The sequence below is a fragment of the Callithrix jacchus genome, chromosome 5, assembly GCF_049354715.1.
Source record: "Callithrix jacchus isolate 240 chromosome 5, calJac240_pri, whole genome shotgun sequence".
NCBI lineage: Eukaryota > Metazoa > Chordata > Mammalia > Primates > Cebidae > Callithrix > Callithrix jacchus.
In genome coordinates, this window is record NC_133506.1 from 68,193,070 (window position 1) to 68,215,609 (window position 22,540).

Genomic DNA, 22,540 nt, shown 5'->3' on the forward strand with positions numbered 1-22,540 from the left:
GGTCCCATGGGAACTAGGCTCCTGGCTCCCTGGCCTCGTTGGCTTTGCCCTCAGCAGCACCCCTCAGGCCGGGCAGAGACTCTGGCCAGTCCTACAGCCCAGGGCTGGGGCAGGAGGCTGGTCCTGACGCTGGTCCTGACTCTGGCCTGGAGGTGCTATGTAGCCCTGGCTTGGGCCCTGCCTTTTCTGGGCCCTTGGACCCGGAGTCCATCCAGCTTGGAGGCCCAGTCAGATATAGGATAAGGTCCCCATGGTTTGTACTGCAGTTGGGGAATGCTTCCCTTCCTGGGCCCTCCTGGGAGGGAAGGGAGGAGTGAGCTGGCTCTGCCCAGGAACCTGCCTGACCTGTCTAAGTGGCATTCCAGTATGCACAATGTCTCCTGAGCTCAGAGTGCCACAGCCACTCACCACCCCCTCCTAGCTGTCCCCATAGCCCAGATGGGGACCTTAGGGCTCAGAGAGAGGGGATGCAATGGTTCCAGGTCTCAGGTGAGACTGGACTGTGCTGGGATGGGGCAAGGCTGTGTGGTCCAGTGTTCCCTGTGGGTGTCCAGGTGTCTGTCCTGGCAGACATTACCTCTTCCCATGCCATGAGCCCAACCCCTCCACCACCTCTTCCTGGGCCTCCCTGGCTAGGCCAGAATAAGTCTGCCTGCCCTGCCCCCGAGACAGGCTCCTATGGCCTGCTCTGGGCTGTGTACATGCAGTGACCAGCACTTTGGCTGGGAAACAGAGTTCCGGGCACATGGGTACATGGGAAGGAGTGGGCTGCCAGGCTGGTGAGGAAAGGGTGGAGAAGGCCTCGCTGCCCAACCCCCACCCTGCATGGCTCCTGACTCACTGGGGACTTGGCCTGAGCCCCATCTCCCTCCTAGTCCTGGCCTCACTGCCTCATCTGGAGTAAGGCTTTACCGCAAGCATCCTCTGTTTAATGCCCATTGAGCATGGTCGGGGCCAGCACAGCCCAGGGAGGGGGAGGGGTGGGAGGTGCAGGGAATGGTAGGGAGGGCCATGGGGCTCGGCTCAAGGCAGCTGTGAGGGTTCCCTGGTTCTTTTTGTGGCTCTGTTCTTGGCTGGCTTCTTGGGCTCATGAAAGAGAATTCACACCATTCCTATTCATCCCAGTGACCTGGCTAGAGGTGGACAAAGCATGACACCCGTCATCCCGTTTGAGTCTTCCGGTAACCCTGCAGGTTCCCTTCATCAGCTTCACTTATCAGATACAGGGACAAAGGCCAAGACAGGGAAGCCACTTGCTTGAGGGCTCATGGTGGACAGCAGCCAGCCCGGAAGAGGGACCTGGCCTCTGCCTCTCCTGCCCACTGGCCTGCATGGTTTGGGTGTCTGGCATCTCAGTGTCCCCAGGGTGGGTGCCTCTGGGCCATGGTGAGAACTCTCAGCATCCTCAGGGACTGTCTAGTCTGTACATGATGGCCCTCACCTGTCACCTGCCCCAGCATAGCTGGAATGCCTCTCCAGGGTGTCCTCACCCCTTCGGCCACCTAAGCCAAGGCAACATTCGAGTAGACCAAGATGTGACTCAGTGGACAACTAGGCAAGTCACCTAATTGGCCTGTGTCTCAGGCATCTGTGCCTTCCCCACGCCCGATAAGGTTGGAGCCAGGTGGAGGGCGCCAGCCAGGTGTCGGTTCTTGCCCAGATCAAAGGGCTGGGGCTGAGAGCTGGGCTGCCTGCTTATTTGTGGGCACCAGGGGCTGCTGGGCCAGGAGACAGGGAGGGGGTGGCTCAGGGGTAGGCCTGGGCTTGCTCCTGCTGCCTCCCCTCTGGGACCAGGCGTGAAAACTGCTGAGGACTGCCCACTTTCAGCAGCCCCTTTGCAGAGATGAGAGTGCTGCTGGCTCGGGCCTGGCCCCTGAGTTGCCCACAGGAGTCATAGCTCAGCCTCTGTGAAAACCCACAGCAGAATTACAGCTCACAGGCCAGGTACAGTGGCTCATGCCTGTAATCCCAGCACTTTGGGAGGCCAAGTCAGGTGGATCATCTGAGGTCAGGAGTTCGAGACCAGTCTGGCCAACATGGTGAAACCCTGTCTCTACTAAAAATACAAAAATTAGCCAGGTGTGGTGGTTGACACCTGTAATCCTAGCTACTCAGGAGGCTGAGGCAGGGGAATCACTTGAAGCGGGAGGTGGAGATTACAGTGAGCCAAGATCATGTCACTGCACTCCAGCCCAGGTGACAGAATGAGACTCCATCTCAAAAAAAAAAAAAAGGCTGGTGTGGTGGCTCACATCTGCCATCCCAGCACTTTGGGAGTTCAAGGCAGGCGAATCACAAGGTCAGGAGTGTGAGACCAGCCTGGCCAATATGGTGAAACCCCGTCTCTACTAAAAAAATACAAAAATTAGCTGGGCCTGGTGGAATGTATCTGTAATCCCAGCTACTCAGGAGGCTGAGGCAGGAGAATCGCTGGAACCCGGGAGGCAGAGGTTGCAGCAAGCCGAGATTGCACCACTGCACTCCAGCCTGGGTGACAGAGCAAGACTCCATCTCAAAAAAAAAAAAAAAAAAAAAGAAAAAAATTACAGCTCATAGGTTTTGCTGTTCCAGGAAATCAGGAACCGCTATGGCCTATACCTGAAGAGGCAGCTGCCACTGAACCTACATCTTGGCAGGCTGTGTGCTGGGCTCTACCCAGACTCAGTTCCTGCCCTCAGGTAGATTCCCTCTAGCTATGGGGGCAGAAAATGTATCATCAAGTCACCACCTGGGCACAGGGGGACTATGGGAGCCTGGTGGATGGCAGAGAGTGTGCGCCTCGCCTTGGCGGGTGGCAGGTAGAGAATACGTCCTCGAGGAGGAGACATTAGAATGAGGCTTTGAAAGATGAGTTAGAGTTTGTAGTCAGCATGTGAGATCGAGTAAATGTGTGAAGCCTCCTTTCCCCTCCAAGCTAGATAAAATATGCCAAGAAAACATGTTTAAATTACAAAGCTGAGCTTGACAGCTAAAGCTAGCAGGAAATTCCCAGATGCCAGAAGCAGAGAGCTGAACTCAGAAAAGGGAGTGGGAGCTAGAATTGAAGCCAAGTGCTGCAGTGTTTAGGGACCAGATAAATGTCTTCGAAGCTTGTCACAGTATTTTTAATATAAACATTTTTATCATGAAAAATTTTCAACATACATAAAAAGCAGTGAGAATAGCCCAACCAACTTCCATATGACACGTCGCCCAGACTCAGCAAAGGAACACCAGTCTGGCTCAGTTTCCAGGCCTGGGGCTTCTGCATTCCCATCATGGTGGTTCCATTTCCAGCCAAGCTCCCTGATTCCAAGCTGTGTCCCCACGCTGGTGGGTAGTTTTCTGGTGGAGTTCCCTTTCAAGAACAGACATTTCCCACCTGGCTCTGGCTTGATGCAGAGAGCCTAGTTCTAGCCCCTGCTGCATACAGGCCTGGGCCTTCTAATTCCTTCCCCACGGAGGCCCCCTATATTTCCAGGGACCCCAGCAGAAGCAAATCCCAGACCATTCCTTGGGGAATTCTTCATGACGCAGAGCCTGCATGGGACACAGGGGACAATCGCCACTGCAGACAAACTCAAATTCCAAATTAATAGAGCAGGCTGGGTGCAGTGGCTCACGCCTGTAATCCCATCACTTTGGAAGGCCAAGGTGGGCGGATCACAAAGTCAGGAGTTCGAGACCAGCCTGACCAACATGGTGAAACCCTGTCTCTACTAAAAATACAAAAATTAGCCGGGCATGCTGGTGTGCACCTGTAATCCCAGCTACTCGGGAGTCTGAGGCAGGAGAATTGCTTGAACCCAGGAAGCAAAGGTTGCAGTGAGCCGAGATCGCACCACTGCACTCCAGCCTCGGTGACAGAGTGAGACTCTGTCTCAAAATAAAAGAGAAAGTAGGATCTGAGGAAATCGACATCAGTGGCACACAGAGAAGGGCGAGGGAGAACAAAGGTTGTTTGTGACACTGCCTAACTCAGTGACCTGTGTGGCCCATTGGCCATGGGTTGGTGCATGGGGAGAACAGAGGAGGAGAGGCTCAACAGTGGGCAGGGTCTGACCATGAAAGGCTTGAAGGCCAAGATAAGGCATGTGGATTTTGTCTTGGGGCAGTGGGGAGCCAGAGAAGGTTTTGGAGCAGGCAGGTCCATGTAAGATGTGTGTATCAGGATATTTATTCTGAGATCAAGTGTGGGAAGGGTGGCAGAGGAAGCTAAAGGCTGGGGTTTGTGGGGTCATGAGGAAGTGCCAGGATGGGATGGGGGAATGGAGGGAGAGTGGGGACAGGAAGAGCCAACTCTGAAACCAGACAGTGCCTCTGCTTTAGGGCAAGTCTCCTGGCCGTTCACCCCCACATCTTTGGCCAGCCCGGCAACTGCCTTCTGCTTCAGCGGACTTGGATTCTGAAGGCAGAGTCGGACATCTCCTGTGGCTGTTCCCCAAGCCCCCCCAACTGTTCAAGAGGTGGCCCCAAAATCTCCTTCACCCTGAGGCCTGTGAGGCCAGCACAATTTATATCCTGAGTAGAGGGATCACGGAGAAGGTGGGAAGTCTGAGCATGGTGAGCTCTCAGGTGCCAATGGGGCCATCTGTCCTCAGCACTCTCCCTTGGCTTGGCCAACCTGGGCTGTCCCTTGGATGGCAGAGCCTGGCCGCACCCCACCCATGCCTCCTGAGTATCCTCCCTGCCCACAGGATGTGGAGGATGGCGAGTCTTCTCCAAATAACAGCTCAGCCATGTAAAAATAGCTGTGGTTCAGGCTGAGGCAAGGGCCGAATGCAGGGTCCAAGGCCACTGAGTGGGAGCTCAGAGCTCCCCCAAGCTCAGCCCTGTCTCTCCTGCTCCAGAATGGCCTTCTGGAGTCATACAGGCCAGGCATGCCAGGAAGGTGGCTACCCTCACCATGGACGGATGTCTGGGGCTGCCTACCAGGACAGAGAGACCCCGTGGGGGTTCTGAGCTCTGGGCTGCTGTGAGAGGTGTCCAGCACCTAAGGTACCCGTTTGCCCCCTGTGGCTTTTGGATGGCCTCCTGCCTGAACATTGAGGGGAGGGAGTGAGGCCCCGGTCCGAGACCCTGAGGCGGGCCGGTTGTTCTGAGTCCTCCCTCCCTGCTGCCCCGGCCTCCCCCGCCGGGCCCTGGCTGCCTGCCCTGTCTCTCCATTGTCCCAGACCTGTGGGCTCAGCACACGTGAGCCGAGTGAGGGCTCCCCACACCCTCCACAGGATGTCCTCCTGTGGAACTGCTGGGAAAGCCGCCCCTACCAGAACCAGGGGTGGGGCTGCCAGTCTGCCCAGAAAGCTCTCCTCAAACAAACAAAGACCACGGGATTGTGGGGCGGTGGGCAGGGGAAGCTTCTAGCCTGGAGGCCCAGCCAGGCTGGTCTTTATTTTCATCAGAGCTGCCCGCTGGCCTCTGTGTCTGCATCGGACGAGGTTCACATGGCTGAGCCATCACCCATCCTGTCCCTTCTGCCAGGAATGTTCTCTCTGCCCCCTCCCCGTGCCTACCCTGATTGTGTTCAGGACCCTTCAAGGTTTGTGACCTCCCAGAGGTCCAGGAGGGGTCTTCCCTCCTGTCCTGAGCAGAGGGGAGGGCAGCAATGATGGACCCCACCTCCCCTCGACCCTGGACTGCCTTGTCCTGAGGGAAGGCACTCGGGGGCAGGCAGTGGTGTGGAGTGTCCCTTTCTTATGTGCTGTCATCTAGGGCCAATTCCTCCACCTCTTGGGGCCTCAGTGACCCCAGCTGTAAGATGGGCATGGATGTGGGGAGCTAAGGGCACGTAGGTGCTTGGCCAAGTACATCACGCTGGGACCAGTGGGTGGGGATGGAGCATGCCTGCCTCTGCCAGGAGTCCATCTGCAGTCCTGGGGGCTTCTGCCCATCTGAATGAGCAGCCAGAAACCAGGGAGGAGTTGAAAGAGCCAGGAGAGGACTGCGATTCCTACTCCACTGTGGGCAAGAGGGGAGAACGGCCACGATGGCCAGGGTCTGGCCAAGGTCTGGGCTGCATCCCTCTGACACCTCTTCACCCAACTGGCAGGTGCTTTTTCAAGTGGCGTTGGGGGTGGTGTTTCTCCGTCGCTTTCTAAACACCAGATGCTGTCCTGCTCTTCAGAGTCCAGTCCTCCCTCCATGGCCTCCCTTCTCACTGCCTCCTCTTCAGCCTTCTCACACCGTGGCCTGACCTGTCTCCTTGCTGTCCTCAACGTGCCCTGAGCTTTCTCTGACTTTGGGAACACTGGCAGGGACCTTCCCGCTTTTCAGCATGGCAGACTGTGGCGTGATTTTGACCAAGGGCTCTGGAGTCTGCCAAATTGGGGTTTGAATTCTGGCTCAGCCACACACTAGCAGTGTGACATCACTTCTTTTGGCCTGTATTGTCTCCTCTGTCAAATGAAGAGAACAGAATGAAGTGAGATCATCTGTGTGTATGTTGAGGCTGCATCCCTAGGCCTTTCCTGTAACAAGTGCTCCATAAATAATCAGTGCAGTTATTATGAACACTAAGCTTTATGCCTCATCAGCCATTATCTAGTATTGCTGGTAAGATCCGAAGTTTATATTTCAGCATATATCATTGATGTTAAGTGTTATTGTAATGGTAAACTCCTGTGCATGCTTCAGCACCCTGCTTTGACACCGCCACCTCCAGGAAGCCTGTCTTCATTATCCTGGCAGCATTTGGAGCTCCTTGCTGGTTGCTCAGCATAGGTTGTTCTTAAACAGGCCAACTTATGAATAGGATCTGTCCCTGGCCAGCAACTCCTCCTCTGCTTCTGTCTACTCCCCACCTGGCACAGATAGGCACAGAGAGAGTAACCCTTCCTCCTCCCCCTAACATGTATGAGTCCTGATGCGACTGGAAATCTCCCTCCTGCTCACATTCTCATCTGATCTCAGGCAGGTCCTTGGAGGCAGGCCCAGCAGGAAAAATTCTTTTTCTAGATGTGAGGAAATAATTTCTGCCCTAATTTAAACAAGGGCCCAGTGTTGATCAAGGCTGGCCTGCTCTGGGCAGGGTGTGGTATTAAGTACCTCCTCACATGCGCTAGCCAGCACCCAGACCAGCCTTGGAAGCTGCTATTTTTATCTTCATTTTACAGATGAGGATGTTGGCATGTTGGCGCTGGCTCACATGGGCTCATGAGAGTCAATTGTTGACATTTCAGGAATGGTGTGTGAGCTGGTTGTTAAATACAACCATTGTTAATAACTAAATAGTATCAACTTACAATTAAGTAATTAGAAACGGGGGCCGGGTACAGTGGCTCACACCTATAATCCCAGCACTTTGAGAGGCCAAGGCGGGCGGGTCATCTGAGGTCAGGGCTTTGAGACCAGCCTGACCAACATGGTGAAACCCCATCTCTACTAAAAACACAAAATTAGCCAGGTGTGGCGGTTCCTGCCTATAATCCCAGTTACTCGGGAGGCTGAGGCAGGAGAATCACTTGAACCCTGGAGGTGGAGGTTGCGGTGAGCCGACATCACACCACTGCATTCCAGCTCGGGGGACAGAACGAGACTCCATCTCAAAAAAAAAAAAAAAAAAAAGCCCTCACTTTCTAATGATTGTACTATGTTTAAGTGTCGTCCGTGTTCCCATGGTGGTGACATCTGTTCTGTTTGTGTGGCAGAAACCCCGGACAGTGGTGTGCTCCTGCATATGCCTCTCTAACTCCCATCAGTGACCCAACATGGGTAGCTTGAACTCAGAGCGGGTGTTTACACCACAGAAATGAGCAAACACAGCCCAGCACAGTGGCTTATGCCTGTAATCCCAGCACTTTGGAGGGTGAGGTAGGAGGTTAGGTCACCTGAGGTCAGGTGTTTGAGACCAGCCTAGCCAACATGGCAAAACCCCATTGCTACTAAAAATACAAAAATTAGCCAGGCATGGTGGTGCGCACCTGTAATCCCAGCTTGGGAGGCTGAGGCAGGAGAATTGCTTAAACCTGGGAGGTGGAGGTTGCAGTGAAATGAGACCACACCATTGCACTCCAGCCTGGGAGACAGAGCAAGCCTCCAAGTACCAACAAACAAACAAACAAACAACAAAAAAAAAAACACGCCACATGAGGGCTTCTCTTGACCCTTTTTCAGAGCCAGTTAAATGTTTCTCAGCACACCATTGAAGGTGGGACAGAAAGGTCGGGACCTGACTGAGGTTACCAGCTGGGAATAAGCAGAGGTGAATTTGAGCCCAGGGAGTGTCTCCCACGCCCAGGTCTGTGCACCTACAAGGGGATTCTGCTCAAGTCCTCTGGAATTAGTGGGTCTCCTTGCACACCCACCATGTACACAGACTCCCCAGCCTGCTCTTGCTCTAATAAGAGAGGGGCAGTCACTCCCCAGCCAAGTTCGGGGGCTGTGCCCGGCCCTCTCGCCCCGCCTTCCCCTCTCTTTTCCTCCTTCCTTCCTCTCTCCCTCTTTCTCTTCTCTCAGGTCCCATCTCGCCAGGGTCTTAGGCCCACGCACACATTCAGCACATTCAGCCAGGCGGTCAGAGGCCAACAGGCTGCCTTGTCTGCCACTCCCAGCCTTTGTCTGGCCATCTGTCTATCAGCTGTGGGACTGCCTTCCAGGGGGAGGAATGGGAAAGGGAGCTGCCTCGCCGTGTAACCTAGGGTCTACCCTGCCTTGCTCTGCACCTCTTCATCCCACCTGGGACCTCCAAGGCCCCTCCCATCACTGGCAGTGGCCTCCCAGTGAGTCTTTTAACCTCTTGTCCTAGAAGAACAAAGCCAGGTCATGGTGTGTTCTTGGCATCCCCTCATGTCTTCCTTTGTCATCCATGGACATCACAGTCATCATTGGGGGCTCTGAGGCCCCACCCCAGCCTCTCTCCTGTCATCCGACATGCTGAGTGGACTCCTGCCCCAGGGCCTGAGTGCCTGCTGTTCTTGCCCCAAGAATTGCATGATTTGTTTCCTCACCTCCTCCAGGTCCTGGCTGAAATATCTCCTCCTCTGACCCCTCTATTTAAAATTGTGGTGGCCAGGTGTGGTGGTTCACGCCTGTAATCCCAGCACTTTGGGAGGCCGAGGCAGGCGGATCGCTTGAGGTCAGGAGTTTGAGACCAGCCTAGCCAACATGGTGAAACCCCATCTTGACTAAAAAGACAAAAATTAGCCAGGCATGGTGGCGTGCAAGTGAGCCTGGTGGCCACAGTCAAAAATAAGGACTGGACCAGGTGCAGTGGCTCACGCCTGTAATCCTAGCACTCCAGCCTGGAGGCTGAGGCAGGGTTCAATTGCTTGAACTCGGGAGTTGGAGGTTGTGGTGAGCTGAGATTATGCCACTACGTTCCAGCCTGGGAGACAGAGCGAGACTCCATCTCAAAAAAAAAAAAAAAAAAAAATTGGTGGTGGCGGTGGTGGTGAATGACAGGAGGGTAGGATGGGGGGATGGATGACAGTGTTTTCAGGCATCAGGAAAGCCCCTGAGACGCTGGGAACAAGGGTAGCTGTGTGATTCGGCAGGTGTGAAATGGAGTTCCAGGCCCAGTTCTGCCCTGATTTGCTGTGTGACCTTGTGTAGATCCCTTTCCCTCTCTGAACTTCTTTCCCAAGTAGAATAAGGAGTGCAGTGTGGCGAAGTATAAGGAACACAGGCCCTGGAGTCATGCAGATGGGGTCACATCCCCACTGGGACTTTTATTGCCTGTGGGCTATTGGGAAAGTCACTTTCCCTCTGCATCTGTCTCCGCATCTGTGAGGTGGGAGGGGCTGGAAAGGTACATGATACATGAGATACAGCCAGGTGCGGTGGCTCACAACTGTAATCCTCACACTTTGGGAGGCTGAAGCAGGTGAATTACTTGAGACCAGGAGTTCGAGACCAGCCTGGACAACATGGCCAAACCCCATGTCTACTAAAATACAAAGATTGGCCAAATATGATGGCCCGCACCTGTAATGCCAGCTATTCAGGTGGCTGAGGCATGAGAATCGCTTGAACCCAGGAGGTGGAGGTTGCAGTGAGCTGAGATTGTGCCACTGCACTCCAGCCTGGGTGACAGAGTAAGACCCTGTCTCAAAACAATAAACAGAAGCAAAATTTAAAAAGATATGTGAGATATGACATGCTGAGCCCCCAGCACAATGTCTGGCATGTAGAAAGTGTTCAATAAATAGGTCTTTATTCTTTTAGAAAGTACCCCAGGCTGGGCGCGGTGGCTCACGCCTGTAATCCCAGCACTTTGGGAGGCTGTGGCAGGTGGATCATGAGGTCAGGAGTTTAAGACCAGCCTGGCCAACATGGTAAAACCCCATCTCTACTGGGCGTGGTGGTGCAAGTCTGTAATTCCAGCTACTCGGGAGGCTGAGGCAGGAGAATTGCTTGAACCCAGGAGGTGGAGGTTGTAGTGAGCTGAGATCGTGCCACTGCACTACAGCCTGGGTGACAGAGCAAGACTCTCAAAAACAGTACCCAAAGGGCTCACCTAAAACTGGACACGCTGGACATATATTGGAGGGGATGGTGCCATGGAATCGCCTGACCTCGTAAGGCCGGTCCTGCCATCCTGGGGTGCAGGTGGGGCTGAGGTCCCCTCTCTCTGAGCTGCTTCCTCAGTGGCTTTGCCCCACAGGCACTTGGCCTCAAGCAGGTGTGAAGTGGCCAGTGGGCTGGGGCGTGGGGCCCGGGCTGCCCCTCAAGCTCTCCTTTTCCTGTGCAGTGTTCATCTGCAGCTTCATGGTGGCCGCCCCCATCTTCGGCTACCTGGGCGATCGCTTCAACAGGAAGGTGATTCTCAGCTGCGGCATTTTCTTCTGGTCGGCAGTCACCTTCTCCAGCTCCTTCATTCCCCAGCAGGTGAGGCCCGCCCCAGCTTCTCCCCTACCCCTGCGTCCTGGGCCCTCCATTGAGTGGTGAGTCTCACTGGCTTGTGCTCATCCAGCCTGGGGCTTCCAGCTCCTTTGCTTGAAGGCCAGCGTCTTCCCAGTGTAGAGGGACAAGGTGGTCTTTGGGCACTTTCACAAACCAGCCCTGCAGCTGGGGCCTTCCCCATGCTGGCCTGACCAGAGAGACCTGCAGCCCAAGGGGCCTCCTGACTCCTTCTGAGTGGCCCTCTGACTTGGGATGGATGCAAAGAACAAGTCTGGCCTAGGAGTGAGGGCCCTGGGTTCTAGTCCTGGCTCTGCTGTTACCTGGCTGTGTGACCCTGGGGGAGTCACTACCCCTCTCTGGTTCTTGCTTAGTTTGTGCTTGGTCTGATGACCAGCTAAATTCTTGGATCGACATCCCAGAGAAGCAAACATCAATTCAACACAAAGAAGCATCCTCTCATTTAGCTCTCCCAGGCCTCGGCTTGACTATCCCAACTTTGTTGCCTACTCAGCTTTGTATCCAGGAGATACTTACTCTGAATCTCTCTGAGCCTCGGTTTCCTCATCGTTAAAATGGGGATGATGCTTCCCAACTCGAAGGTTTCCTGTGAGAAGCAGCCGAGCTGTGAAGGGCTAGGCCCTGGAACATGCCCTGTGTTCATCCAGTCCCTGTTTCTGCTCTTTCTCCTGAAGATGAGCCTGTTGCCTTGTGAGATAGTGAGTTTCCCATCTCTAGGTGCAGTCAAGCAGAGAGGGGCAATCACATGATGGCTGCTGTAGAGAAAGATGATGGGAAAAGGGGAGAACATGATCTGTGTTCAAGGAGCTTTCAGTATAGCCCTGTCCTTGGGAGCACCGAGGCTTTGGGGCAGGAAGATTTGACGGGATCTCCTGTGCTCAGAGCCTTCAAGAGGTGCAGAAAGAGTCCTCACTAGAGACAGCTATCTCTTGAAATCCATGGGGTCAGGGAAGGCTTCCTGGAGAAGATGGTGTTTGAGCTAGGCAGACAGGATTGGGAGATTAGGCCTTTCGGTGAAGGCATCATGGGCAGAGGGGGCCAACCCACAGCTGCAGAAATGGTGCAGTGTATTGAAAGAGTGAGATTGGGCCAGGCGCAGTGGCTCACACCTGTAATCCCAGCACTTTGGGAGGCCGAGGTGGGTGGACCACCTGAGGTGAGGAGTTCAAGACCAGTCTGGCCAACATGGAGAAACCCCATCTCTACTAAAAATACAAAAATTAGCCGGGCATGGTGGTGTGTGCCTGTAATCCCAGCTATGTGGGAGGCTGAGGCAGGAGAATCGCTTGAATCTGGAAGGTGGAGGTTGCAGTGAGTGGAGATTGCGCCACTGCACTCCAGCCTAGGTGACAAGAGCAAAACTCCATCTCAAAAAAAAAAAAAAAAAAGATTGAGGATTGCATCTTCACTAGAAAGGAAGCAGGGACTGCATCATGGAGAACCTTGAATGCCAGGCTCGAGGGTCTGGGCTTCCTTCTGTGGTAGTGCTGAGCTCTGGAAAAGTTTGAAGAACAGTGGCCGGGTCAGATGTGGGTGGATAGAGGGGACGCTGGAGGGAGGGCAGAGAGAATCAGCAGGTTTTCAGGGACATCCTTGCTTCGTGTGGCAGCTTCATGGAGGAGGGTCAGGTCAGGTGAGCTCCAGGCCCAGGATGGCAAGTGAGCCTGGTGGCCACAGTCAAAAATAAGGACTGGGCCGGGCGTAGTAGCTCATGCCTGTAATCCTAGCACTTTAGGAGGCTGAGGTGGGTGGATTGCCTGAGCTTAGGAGTTCGAGACCCCCTGGGCAACACAGTGAAACCCTATCTCTACTAAAATACAAAAGAAATTAGCTGGGCATTGCCATGTGCACCTGTAGTCCCAGCTACTCAGGAGGCGGAGGCAAAAGAATGCCTTCTGGGACACAGAGGTTGCAGTAAGCCCAGAGTGTGCCACTGCACTCCAGCCTGGGTGATACAGCAAGACTCTGTCTCTACAGAAACCTCTAGGGCCCCTCAGGGCCTTGTCTTGCCCCTGGCCAGGCCCCTGGTCACCAACCTCTGGGGCTGCTCCTGGGACTGACCAGTGAGTGGAGGCCATCGTGCCAGGTCTGGGCCCACCTCTGGGTGTGTGGAAGGGGAGGGAGCGTTGGTAGAGGAGATAAGCAGAGGCACAGGGAGAAACAGGTCACCCCCAATGAATCTAGAAATCCACTGCAGTCACAATTTGCATCCCACTGGGGTTTTTGGTAGACCTTGGCCATGTGGTTCTGAAGTTAATCTGACAGAGAAAATGCCCAGGAGCCGTCAAGAACATTGTGAAAAATAAAAGGGGATTTGCCTCTCAGTTATGAAAATGCAGCTATTCTAACTCAAATAGCAGAGCCGTGGACTAAGATCCACGCAACAGAGTCCTCATTTCCGTGGGGATTTAGTGGAGGATGAAAGCTGCATCTGAAACAGGTGGCTTGGGAAGAACTACCTCTCCATCTGGATTGAAAGAAAAGTTTGGTCGGTATTTCAAACCATACTGCGGAATAAAGTCCAGATAGGGGAGAGTAAAGCAGAAAGCAAGCTCTTAAAATCTAGGACTATATATCAATAAGAAAAAGACAAATAACGCAGCAGAAAAATGGGCAAGGAATAGTTACAGACAGCTTAGGAAGACACCCAAACGGCCAATAAATGTGGGAAGAGACAGGGCTCAGCCTCTCCAGTGATGGGGAAATGCAAATGAGAGCAGCAAGGTACCATTTCACACCCGTCAGTTTGGCAACAATTGCAAAGGCTGACAATACCAAGTGTCATCAAAGCTGTGAAGATTTGGGGACTCCAGCCCTGCTGGGGGGAATGTAAATTGGTAGAGTCTCTTTGGAGAGTGAGATGGCAGGATATTATAAAACTCTCTGTATCTCCCATGGCCCAGCCCTCTACTTGGGGTATATACCCAAGAGAGAAACTCCAGCTTGTAGACAAAGAAGGTTCATTGCAGCACTGTCATAGCAAAAAAAAAACAAACAAACAAAAAAAAAAAAAACAAGGAAGCAATCGAAATGGCCATCACTAGCTACACAGATGAATAGTGTGTATGACTCTTTTTTTTTTTTAGATAGAGTTTCTCTCTCACTCTCGTTGCCCAGGCTGGAGTGCAATGGCACAATATCAGCTCACTGCAACCACTGCCTCCTGGGTTCAAGTGATTCTCCTGCCTCAGCCTCCCAAGTAGCTAGGATTACAGGTGTGTGCCACCACACCCAGCTAATTTTTGTATTTTTAGTAGAGACGGGGTTTCTACCGTCTTGGTCAGGCTAGCCTCGAACTCCTGACTTCAGGTGATCCACCCACCTGAGCCTCCTGAAGTGCTGGGATTACAGGTGTGAGCTACTGTGCCCATCCCTGTGAGACTCTTGACAGTAAAAGAATGAACTAGATCTTGATTCATCAGCATAAACAGGTTTCAAAAAGATAAGAATGAGGGGGCAAAAGGAAGTTACAGGATAAGACACATGGAAGGTTTCCTTTTACGTTCGTTTTATTTTTAAATGTTGTTTATTTTGAGATGGAGTTTTGCTCTTTCACCCAGGCTGGAGTGCAATGGCTCAATCTCAGCTCACTGCAACCTCTGACACCCCCTGCCGTCCCTAACCCGGGTTCAAGTGATTCTCCTGCCTAAGCCTCCTGAGTAGCTGGGATTATAGGCACCCACCACCATACCTGGCTAATTTTTGTATTTTTAGTAGAGACAGGGTTTTGTCATGTTGGGCAGGCTGGTCTCGAACTCCTGACCTCAGGTGATCCACCCGTCTTGACTTCCCAAAGTGCTGGGATTACAGGTGTGAACAATCATGCCTGGCCTTAAATGTGTTTCACCGCGCCTCGTCGCCTAGGCTGATATGCAGGGGTGTGATCACCGCTTACTGCAGACTTGACCTTCTGGGCTCCACTGACCCTCCTGCCTCAGTCTCCTAAGTAGCTAGGACTACAGGTGTGCACCTTTGTAGAGATGGGGTCTTGCTATGTTATCCAGGCTGGTCTCGAACTCCTGACCTCAAGCAATCCTCCTGCCTCAGCCTCTCAAAGTGCTAGGATTATAGGTGTAAGCCCCTGTGCCCCGCCTCACACAGAGGGCAAGGCATGAGCGGGGCAGAGGTGGCAGTGAGCCAAGATCGCACCACTGTATTCCAGTGATACTCCATCTCAAAAAAAAAAAAAAAAAAAAAAATACAAAAGAGACAAATGACCCCACATAAAAACAGGCCAAGGCTGTGGGCAGGTGATCCTAGGAAGAGAAACAGAGGTGAAGAGCTAAGGGCAGATGGGGAGATGGGAAGAGTGAGAGGAAGAAAGAGAGACCAGCATGAGGGGTCAGAGATGGGCCAACCCAGGCAGCACCGCGATCACAGCCAGCTGGGGACGAGGTGAGCAGATGGACAGAAGTCAGGGAGCCCCCAGAGAGGGCTGGATGTGGGTGATGCTGGCCAGATGGGTGGTCAGGGTGGGGCTGGGGAATGATGACCAGGCTGGGTTCTCTTCCTGGGCAGCTGGGGACAGGAGAGGACAGGTCCACATCAAAGGGTACTGCCACCAGCAGCTGGCAGGGCCCCACCCTTCCCCACTGAGCCAGGCTTTGCCCTTTGATGTGTGCAGGGGGAGGGGATCTGGGCCCCCTGGGCTTCCCTGCCCACTCCCAACTCATACTGGGCCCGAAGCACTGTGAGGTTGGCCCAGTCCCCCGGCTTGGGAGAGGGACAGAGTGAAGTGTGGTGACTTGAGGCTCCTGAACTGCAGTAAGAACCAGGGAGCAGGTCTCCTAGTTGGTGGAGAGTGGACACCTAGGCTTGTGTCCCCAGAGCTTATGGGGGCAAAGGGGTCTACCTGAGCCATACCACTCTCAAGCTGGGATCGTCCTGTTCCATCCCAGCATGGGCCAGCCAGGCCCCGTCAGACCCACTATACAGAGGGGCAAACTGAGGCCCGGAGTGGCTGGGGAGGTTGTTTTTACAGAGGTGCAGCCCACCAGCACCTTTACCCTTCTTTCCCCTGGCTCCTGGGCCTTGCAGGGGGAGGGAGCAAATGGGAAGCAGAGATGAGAGGCAGAGAGTGGATAGCTGGTCCTCAGCATCTGCCGCCCCTCCCCACAGTACTTCTGGCTGCTGGTCCTGTCCCGGGGGCTGGTGGGCATCGGCGAGGCCAGCTACTCCACCATCGCGCCCACCATCATCGGTGACCTCTTCACCAAGAACACTCGCACGCTCATGCTGTCCATCTTCTACTTCGCCATCCCGCTGGGCAGGTGAGAGCCGAGACACCAGGGTCTGGCTGAGGATCCCGGGAAGGTTCCCTGCACCCCCAGGGAACTCAACAGGTGGATGGTCAGCCTTTGAGAAACGCCTGGACCCGCTCCCTGGCCAGCTGGCTGGGTGGTGAGGGTGGGCAGCCTCCTTGCAGACCAGCAGGCACTCCCTGTCCCCAGCCTGTCTGTGCTCAGCCTGACATGTCTCTTCTCTGCAGCGGCCTGGGCTACATCACTGGCTCCAGCGTGAAGCAGGCAGCCGGAGACTGGCACTGGGCCTTGCGGGTAAGGCCTACATCCCTTCCCTCCACAAGGATACCCTTCAGTCCAGACCTTGCCCCAGGGTTGCCCAGAGATGGAGCCCAGGATAGGACGTAGGCCTCCAGGATTCCTCCCCAGCTGTCTGGACCCTAAAATCCCTGCCCTTCCAGATTAGTGCAGATGGAGGTGTCAGAATGCTCAGGCGTGCGGGGAGCCAGACACAGTCCCGCCACCCTCAGGGCCCCCAGGCTGAGGGTTGGAATCTCCCGCCCTGCAGTCCCAGGTTGAGAACCAAGGATTCTCCCACCATGTCAGGAAATTCCAGGTCCATGGTGGTGCTTCCTGCTTCGAGCCCTGGCGCTGTGCTAGGGTAAGGCTGGGACAAGACCTCTGTGTGGGGGCCCCAGGGTCTGGAGTCACTTCCTGTCTCACTGGGTTTGGGGCAAGTTACCAAGGCCCCAGGACAGTGCAATTGGAGGAAACAGAGGCCCCCAGTCTCGGAGGAGCGGAAGCTTAAGACAAAGTGTTTTTTCCTAAAAGCAGGAAGGAAGTAGCCTCCGTGGAATTTCTTAATGGGGGGCGAGAGGGAGGTGGCATGCAGAGGAACTCCCCAACCCAGGGGCTCCCAGTCCCGGGGGCGCAAGGGGAGACTGTTCTGAGGGGCTGGTGGGATGGAATCCAGGCTGCCAGGATGTCACTCTCCCATCCAGAGAGAAACCTGGGGCTTGGAGGTTCTCTTCTGGAAAATGGGCTGGACACAGGGAAGACCCAAAAGGGCTGGTGAGCCTCTGTTCTTGTGGGGACTGTATGGGTCACCCCCCTAAATGCCAGCCCACCTAGTCTGTCAGTCAGACGCTCCAGGCCCAGACAGCACCTTCCCAGTGCCCTGTGGCTGAGGAACCTATGTTGGGAACCTGCCTCAGGAATTCTCTCCTCCCTCAAAGTCATCATTCCATCTGGCTATCTACTTCTCTCTCATTTGTCCATCTGTCTGTCCATCCATTCATCCATCCATCCGTCTGTTCGTCCGTCTGTCCATTCATCCATCTGTCCATACATCCATATATCGATTCATCCCTCCCTCCCTCCCTCCCTCCCTCCCTCCCTCCCTTCTTCTGTTCTCCATCCATCTCTTCAGCCATCTCTCCTCTGTCCATCCACACACTGCTCCACTTACCCACCCCTTCTTCTTCCTCCAGTCTGGCTTCCCTGCACCTTCCCCACTCCTGTCTTGCCCCTGGTCTGGAAGGTCCATCTCAAGCCCCCAGCCCCTTGACTGACCTCGGCCCCAGCTTTTCTCAGCAGCCCAGTTAGGAAGGCTGGGCAGACCCCCAGCTCAGAAGAGGAGAAGCTTGTGGCCTGGAGAAGGCGTGGTTTGTCTGAGTCCCCCTTCTGCTGCAGAGACGAGGCTGGCCAGGCCCTGGTGTCCTAACTTCCTGCTCCCTGACAGGTGTCCCCTGTCCTGGGCATGATCACAGGAACGCTCATCCTCATCCTGGTCCCAGCCACTAAGAGAGGCCATGCCGACCAGCTTGGGGACCAGCTCAAGGCCCAGACCTCATGGCTCCGAGATATGAAGGCCCTGATCCGAAAGTGAGTCTGGCTGGGAAGTGCCTGGAGGGCAGGGGGAGGAGTGCTGAGGTGAGGGGCTGTCCCTGCAGGACAGCCCCCACACCCTCAGCCGGAAACCTGCCAGTTCTGCTGTCTTGGTGCTGGGTGGGACGTTTGGCCCCGAGAATCTATTATTCCTGCAGCCTGAACCCTCACCCCCCCGGGCCTGTAAGACGAAGCATTTGGGGACTTCTGTTCCCCCAACGCATGGGGCTGCCCGTGGGAGCTGGAGGAGGTCCCTCAGCTCAGTGCCACTGCCTGGCCTCTCCCCAGCCGCAGCTACGTCTTCTCCTCCCTGGCCACGTCAGCTGTCTCCTTCGCCACAGGGGCCCTGGGCATGTGGATCCCACTCTACCTGCACCGTGCACAAGTCGTGCAGAAGACGGCAGAGTCGTGCAGCAGCCCACCCTGCGGGGCCAAGGACAGGTGGGGCCCCTTGGGATGGGTTCTTGGACAGGAGGGCCCCTCAGCCTCAGCCCTGACCCCCCTCAACTCATGACCCCATCCTCTGTCCCCACAGCCTCATCTTCGGGGCCATCACCTGCTTTACGGGCTTCCTGGGTGTGGTCACGGGTGCGGGAGCCACTCGCTGGTGCCGCCTGAGGACCCAGCGGGCCGACCCCCTGGTGTGTGCCGTGGGCATGCTGGGCTCTGCCATCTTCATCTGCCTGATTTTCGTGGCTGCCAAGAGCAGCATCGTAGGGGCCTATGTGAGTGCGGTGGGGGGAGGGGTGCTGGGGGAGCTGGGCCTGGGCCACAGGGAAAGTCTGGAATGGGAAATTCTGTGACCTGTGGGATGGTCCCTTCCCTAGGGAGGCTCCTGTTCTCTGGCTGCCCCTGCGCATCCCTGGCCTGTTGGGGCCTCTGGGTGCCTCAGGGCCGTGGGCATGGCTTGAAGTCTCTGAATGGCCCATGAATGGATGCGGGCCTGGGGACGGGGAGTGAGGTTTTGTGGGCTACCTGCCAGCAGCCAGTGTGTAGGGAGCAGCCTGTGGCCGCTGCAGGCAGGGGAGGGTCCCCTGCTGATTGCTTTGTTTTCTCCTGGGTAGATCTGTATCTTCGTTGGGGAGACACTGCTGTTTTCCAACTGGGCCATCACCGCCGACATCCTCATGGTGAGCCAGGCAGGCGGAGGTCACCTTGTGCAGCTGACCCAGGCGTCGACCTCACAGGGGCGGCTGGGAAGGGCGGGTGAAGGGGTGGGAGAGCTGGCAGGTCTGCCAGGAAGGTGAAGCCAGAGGCAGGGAGGGGATCAGAGTTTGGGGTCTGCGTCTGGGCAGGGCCAGGAAGCAGAGGGCTGGGCAGGCAGAGTGAGATGTGGGGACCGGGTGGGGAGGGGTGTCTCGAGGCTCAGGTTAATGTCTGGGAGGCTGGTAGTGCCAGGCTGGCACCAAGGTACTGCTGCCTGCCAGCACTCCTCCCCCCGGGTCTGAGTGTTCACGGGCTCTGCCCCTCCTTGCTCAGCCTGGCTCCCAGGCGCGCCTGCCCGAGTGCCTGTGGCTGGGGCTGGTGGACAGAGGCCGTCTTCACGGGGCCAACAATGGGCTCCAGACCAGCCGGCTGGGGACAAAGGGCCGTCTGAGTGGCCAGCAGGGGCTTGTGTCCCTGGGTGGGGATGGGAGCACCCTGGGAGGAGCCAGGAGGGGGCTAGGAATTCGTGGCCATCTGGCGGTGGCAGGGGTGTGACACTTGGTCCCATGCCCAGGGATCAGCCTGGCAAGGGTCAGCAGGGGATAGGGGAGTGTGTCTGGGAGGTGTCAGGGCAGGCTCTGGGGAAGACAGAGGAAGGACCCATGGGTGGACCTTCAGGGTGCTCCGGATCGGGTGCCCAGCATGGGACAGCCCAGGAGATAAGTCTGCCAGGCACCGAGGCCCCTGCTGTCTCCTGTGCTTTGGGAAGCCTGCCTTGCCCACCCTGAGCCTCCTGGCATATCTGCTTCCCCTGGGCTGTCTCTCTCTGTCCTCCTGAGTCCCTGGGCTAGGGTGGTGGTGGGGAGGTCTGATGCAGCTTTGAGCCTCAGCACAGAGCCAGGCAGTGGCAGGGGTGGGCTGGGGTTGCTGCCCAGGCCCAACATGAAGGGAGGAGTGAGTCTGTGCAGATCAAGTGCCCTTGGTGCTGGTCAGGACCCCTCCTCCCCTCCTCCACCACCCCCGGGGGAGCCCCTGGTGGCTGCCGGCAGGGTCAGGGTCCCAGGGAAATTGTGTCCCAGTTTATTCAGTGTCAGTTTTCTCCTGCTGGAAACGAGGCCACTCCGTTTAACCAGATTCAGGCCTTTTTCCATCAGCCCCCACCTCTCCTGCAATGGGATGCCCATGGGTGCTGGCTGCTGATGCCCACTAAGGCTGGCACTCCGAAGAGGTGAGGCAGCTGGAGCTCAGGGCACAGGGGCTCAGGGCACCCATAGAGCTGGCCATGCCTGTCCCACCCCCGCCCCAGCCCCTCCTGACTCTGGCCTGCCCAGCTTTGAAGTGCGCCTCCTGTGGCTCGGGCCTGCTTGGTCTGATCGGGGCCTGGGGCCCAGCAGTACCTGGCACTCAGTGCTGAGGGGCCCACGGGTGTGAGCAGAGGCTCTTCCAGGCAGGGCCCTGCCTCACCAGCTCCCGACCCAGGCTTCAGGCCTTACTTGGTCCTCAAGGAGGGGAACTAAGATGGGTCTTTAGCTTGATGGGAGTGAGGACAAATGGCCCTAGCTGGGGTTCAGGTTCCCCTGGAACATGTGCCTCTCTGGGCCTCAGTGTCCCCATGACTATGGGCCAAGGGCAGAAGCCACGGCAGCCTGGTCTCAGGAACAGAGCAGGAGCCGAGCAGGGGAGGTGGCAGCATGGCCATTCCCAATGGCTCAGGTCCTGTGAGGCTCAGAGGGCTCTGGGCTAATGGCCTCTAGTGACTGGCACCTGGGCAGCCCCCAAATTGCCTTCCCTCAGCTGCAGGTAGCTGGGAGGGAGGTGAAGATTCCCATTTCTGAGGGGCGTCCCAGGGGCACAGCAGGTTTGAGGATGACGCTTTCAATCTGGGGCAGGTGGCACTGGTCTGGGCTGGAGGTGGGGAAGCGCCTGGGGCTAAGGGGGTGACTGAAACTGTGTGTGGGTAGAGGGGCTCAGGGAGCAGAGGGATGGCTGGCGGGAAAAAGCGGCCAGGCTGGTGCAGGGGAGGGCAAGGTCCAGGGGAGACAGGAATGAGTCTGAGGGTATGGGACTTCGGAGGTGCCAGGCACTGGGCTGGGGCTGGCTCCTTGGGCCGCTGACCTGCCTGCCTCTCCCGTAGTACGTGGTCATCCCTACCCGGCGCGCCACGGCTGTGGCCTTGCAAAGCTTCACCTCCCACCTGCTGGGGGACGCCGGGAGCCCCTACCTCATCGGCTTTGTGAGTCACCCTGGGCGGGGGCTGGCCTGGGGAGGCTGGAGGCTTTGGAGGCTGTGCCCTTACACCCACCCCCATGTCCTCGCAGATCTCAGACCTGATCCGCCAGAGCACCAAGGACTCCCCACTCTGGGAGTTCCTGAGCCTGGGCTACGCGCTCATGCTCTGCCCCTTTGTCGTCGTCCTGGGGGGCATGTTCTTCCTCGCCACGGCACTCTTCTTCCTCAGCGACCGTGCCAAGGCTGAGCAGCAGTGAGTGGGGCTGAGGGGAGGCCTGCTGGGGAGCCCTGCTCGGGGGTGGCGGAGGGGAGACCTGGGTGCACCCAGTTGGTGGCCTGGTTGCTGGGGTCCAGTCCCTGGGCCTCCCCGTGCTTGTGGGGCTCAGTGCCAGCATCAGCCTAAAGCTGTAGGGGGCCACAGGGGTGTCTGGTGGGTCCAGGCTTGTACTTGGTGGTTTTCGAAGCTGGGACCCCTCCCCCTTCCTTTTCCTCTCACCTTCTGACTTTTTTCTCCTTTCCTCTTTACTCCTCTCTCTCTCTCTCCTCTCCCTACCCCTGGGCTCTCCCACCTCCCCCTGGGGCTGACGAGGTCCCTGCCCAGCACCTCCGGTCAGCTGGCCCCCACGACGCGATGTGCCAGAGCAGTGCCCGGGCCCGGCCCCTGCTGATGCGCCACCCTGACCCCCGCCCGTCTCTCCCCCAGGGTGAACCAGCTGGTGATGCTGCCCCCAGCTGTGAAAGTCTGAGGTGGTGAGTGCAGGCAGGGAGGCCCTCAGGGAGGGGGGAAGGCCAGGGCTAGGTGACAGGGAGCACTCTTCCCCCAGAGTCCCCTCCTGCCCCAGCACCTCCCACCAACCCTGGGCTTGGACTCTGATGTTGCCAGAATTCACTGATGGAGCCATGGGTCAGGGCTCCCACTTCCAGTAAATAGCTCCCCCTTCCTTCCAAGGGCTGGGTGGGGCCTGGCCAGAACTCCCCACTCTATCCGGACTTCCGCCCTCCCGGGTCCTCCTGGATGTACCAGGGCCTGGCTCCTTGGACCTTCCCTGTGGGAGCTAGAGCTTCCCAGCAGCACGAGAACCAGGGTCACAGCCCCAAGCCCAGGGGGAGGCCTGCTGCTCCAACAGCAAGTGGAGGAGGGAGGGCACCCTGGCAGGGGGCCCCACTGAGCCCCGTTTCTGACCTGATGCCCCTTTCCCCAG

The 22,540-nt window shown here is 56.5% G+C and overlaps 1 protein-coding gene across 8 annotated transcripts in view; it reads left to right on the forward strand.

Moving 5' to 3' along the window:
• The window catches only part of SPNS2 (SPNS lysolipid transporter 2, sphingosine-1-phosphate), a 39,761-nt gene that overhangs the window by 15,675 nt on the left and 1,546 nt on the right, over nt 1–22,540 (forward strand). For 2 of the 8 annotated variants that reach the window (XR_013535452.1, XR_013535453.1), the window contains 10 exons: nt 10,667–10,803; nt 15,955–16,106; nt 16,325–16,391; nt 17,818–17,960; nt 18,252–18,404; nt 18,499–18,688; nt 19,028–19,093; nt 21,244–21,342; nt 21,428–21,591; nt 21,928–22,088. Coding sequence is in view for 4 of the 8 variants with exons in the window: in XM_035299539.3 (XP_035155430.3) it covers nt 10,667–10,803; nt 15,955–16,106; nt 16,325–16,391; nt 17,818–17,960; nt 18,252–18,404; nt 18,499–18,688; nt 19,028–19,093; nt 21,244–21,342; nt 21,428–21,591; nt 21,897–22,088 (1,363 nt within the window). In the remaining 4 variants the exon portion in view is untranslated. Of the gene's footprint in view, nt 1–10,666; nt 10,804–15,954; nt 16,107–16,324; nt 16,392–17,817; nt 17,961–18,251; nt 18,405–18,498; nt 18,689–19,027; nt 19,094–21,243; nt 21,343–21,427; nt 21,592–21,896; nt 22,089–22,540 lie in introns of those variants that run through there. The other 6 variants (XM_035299539.3, XM_035299538.3, XR_013535454.1 and 3 more) reach the window with 5 other exon arrangements.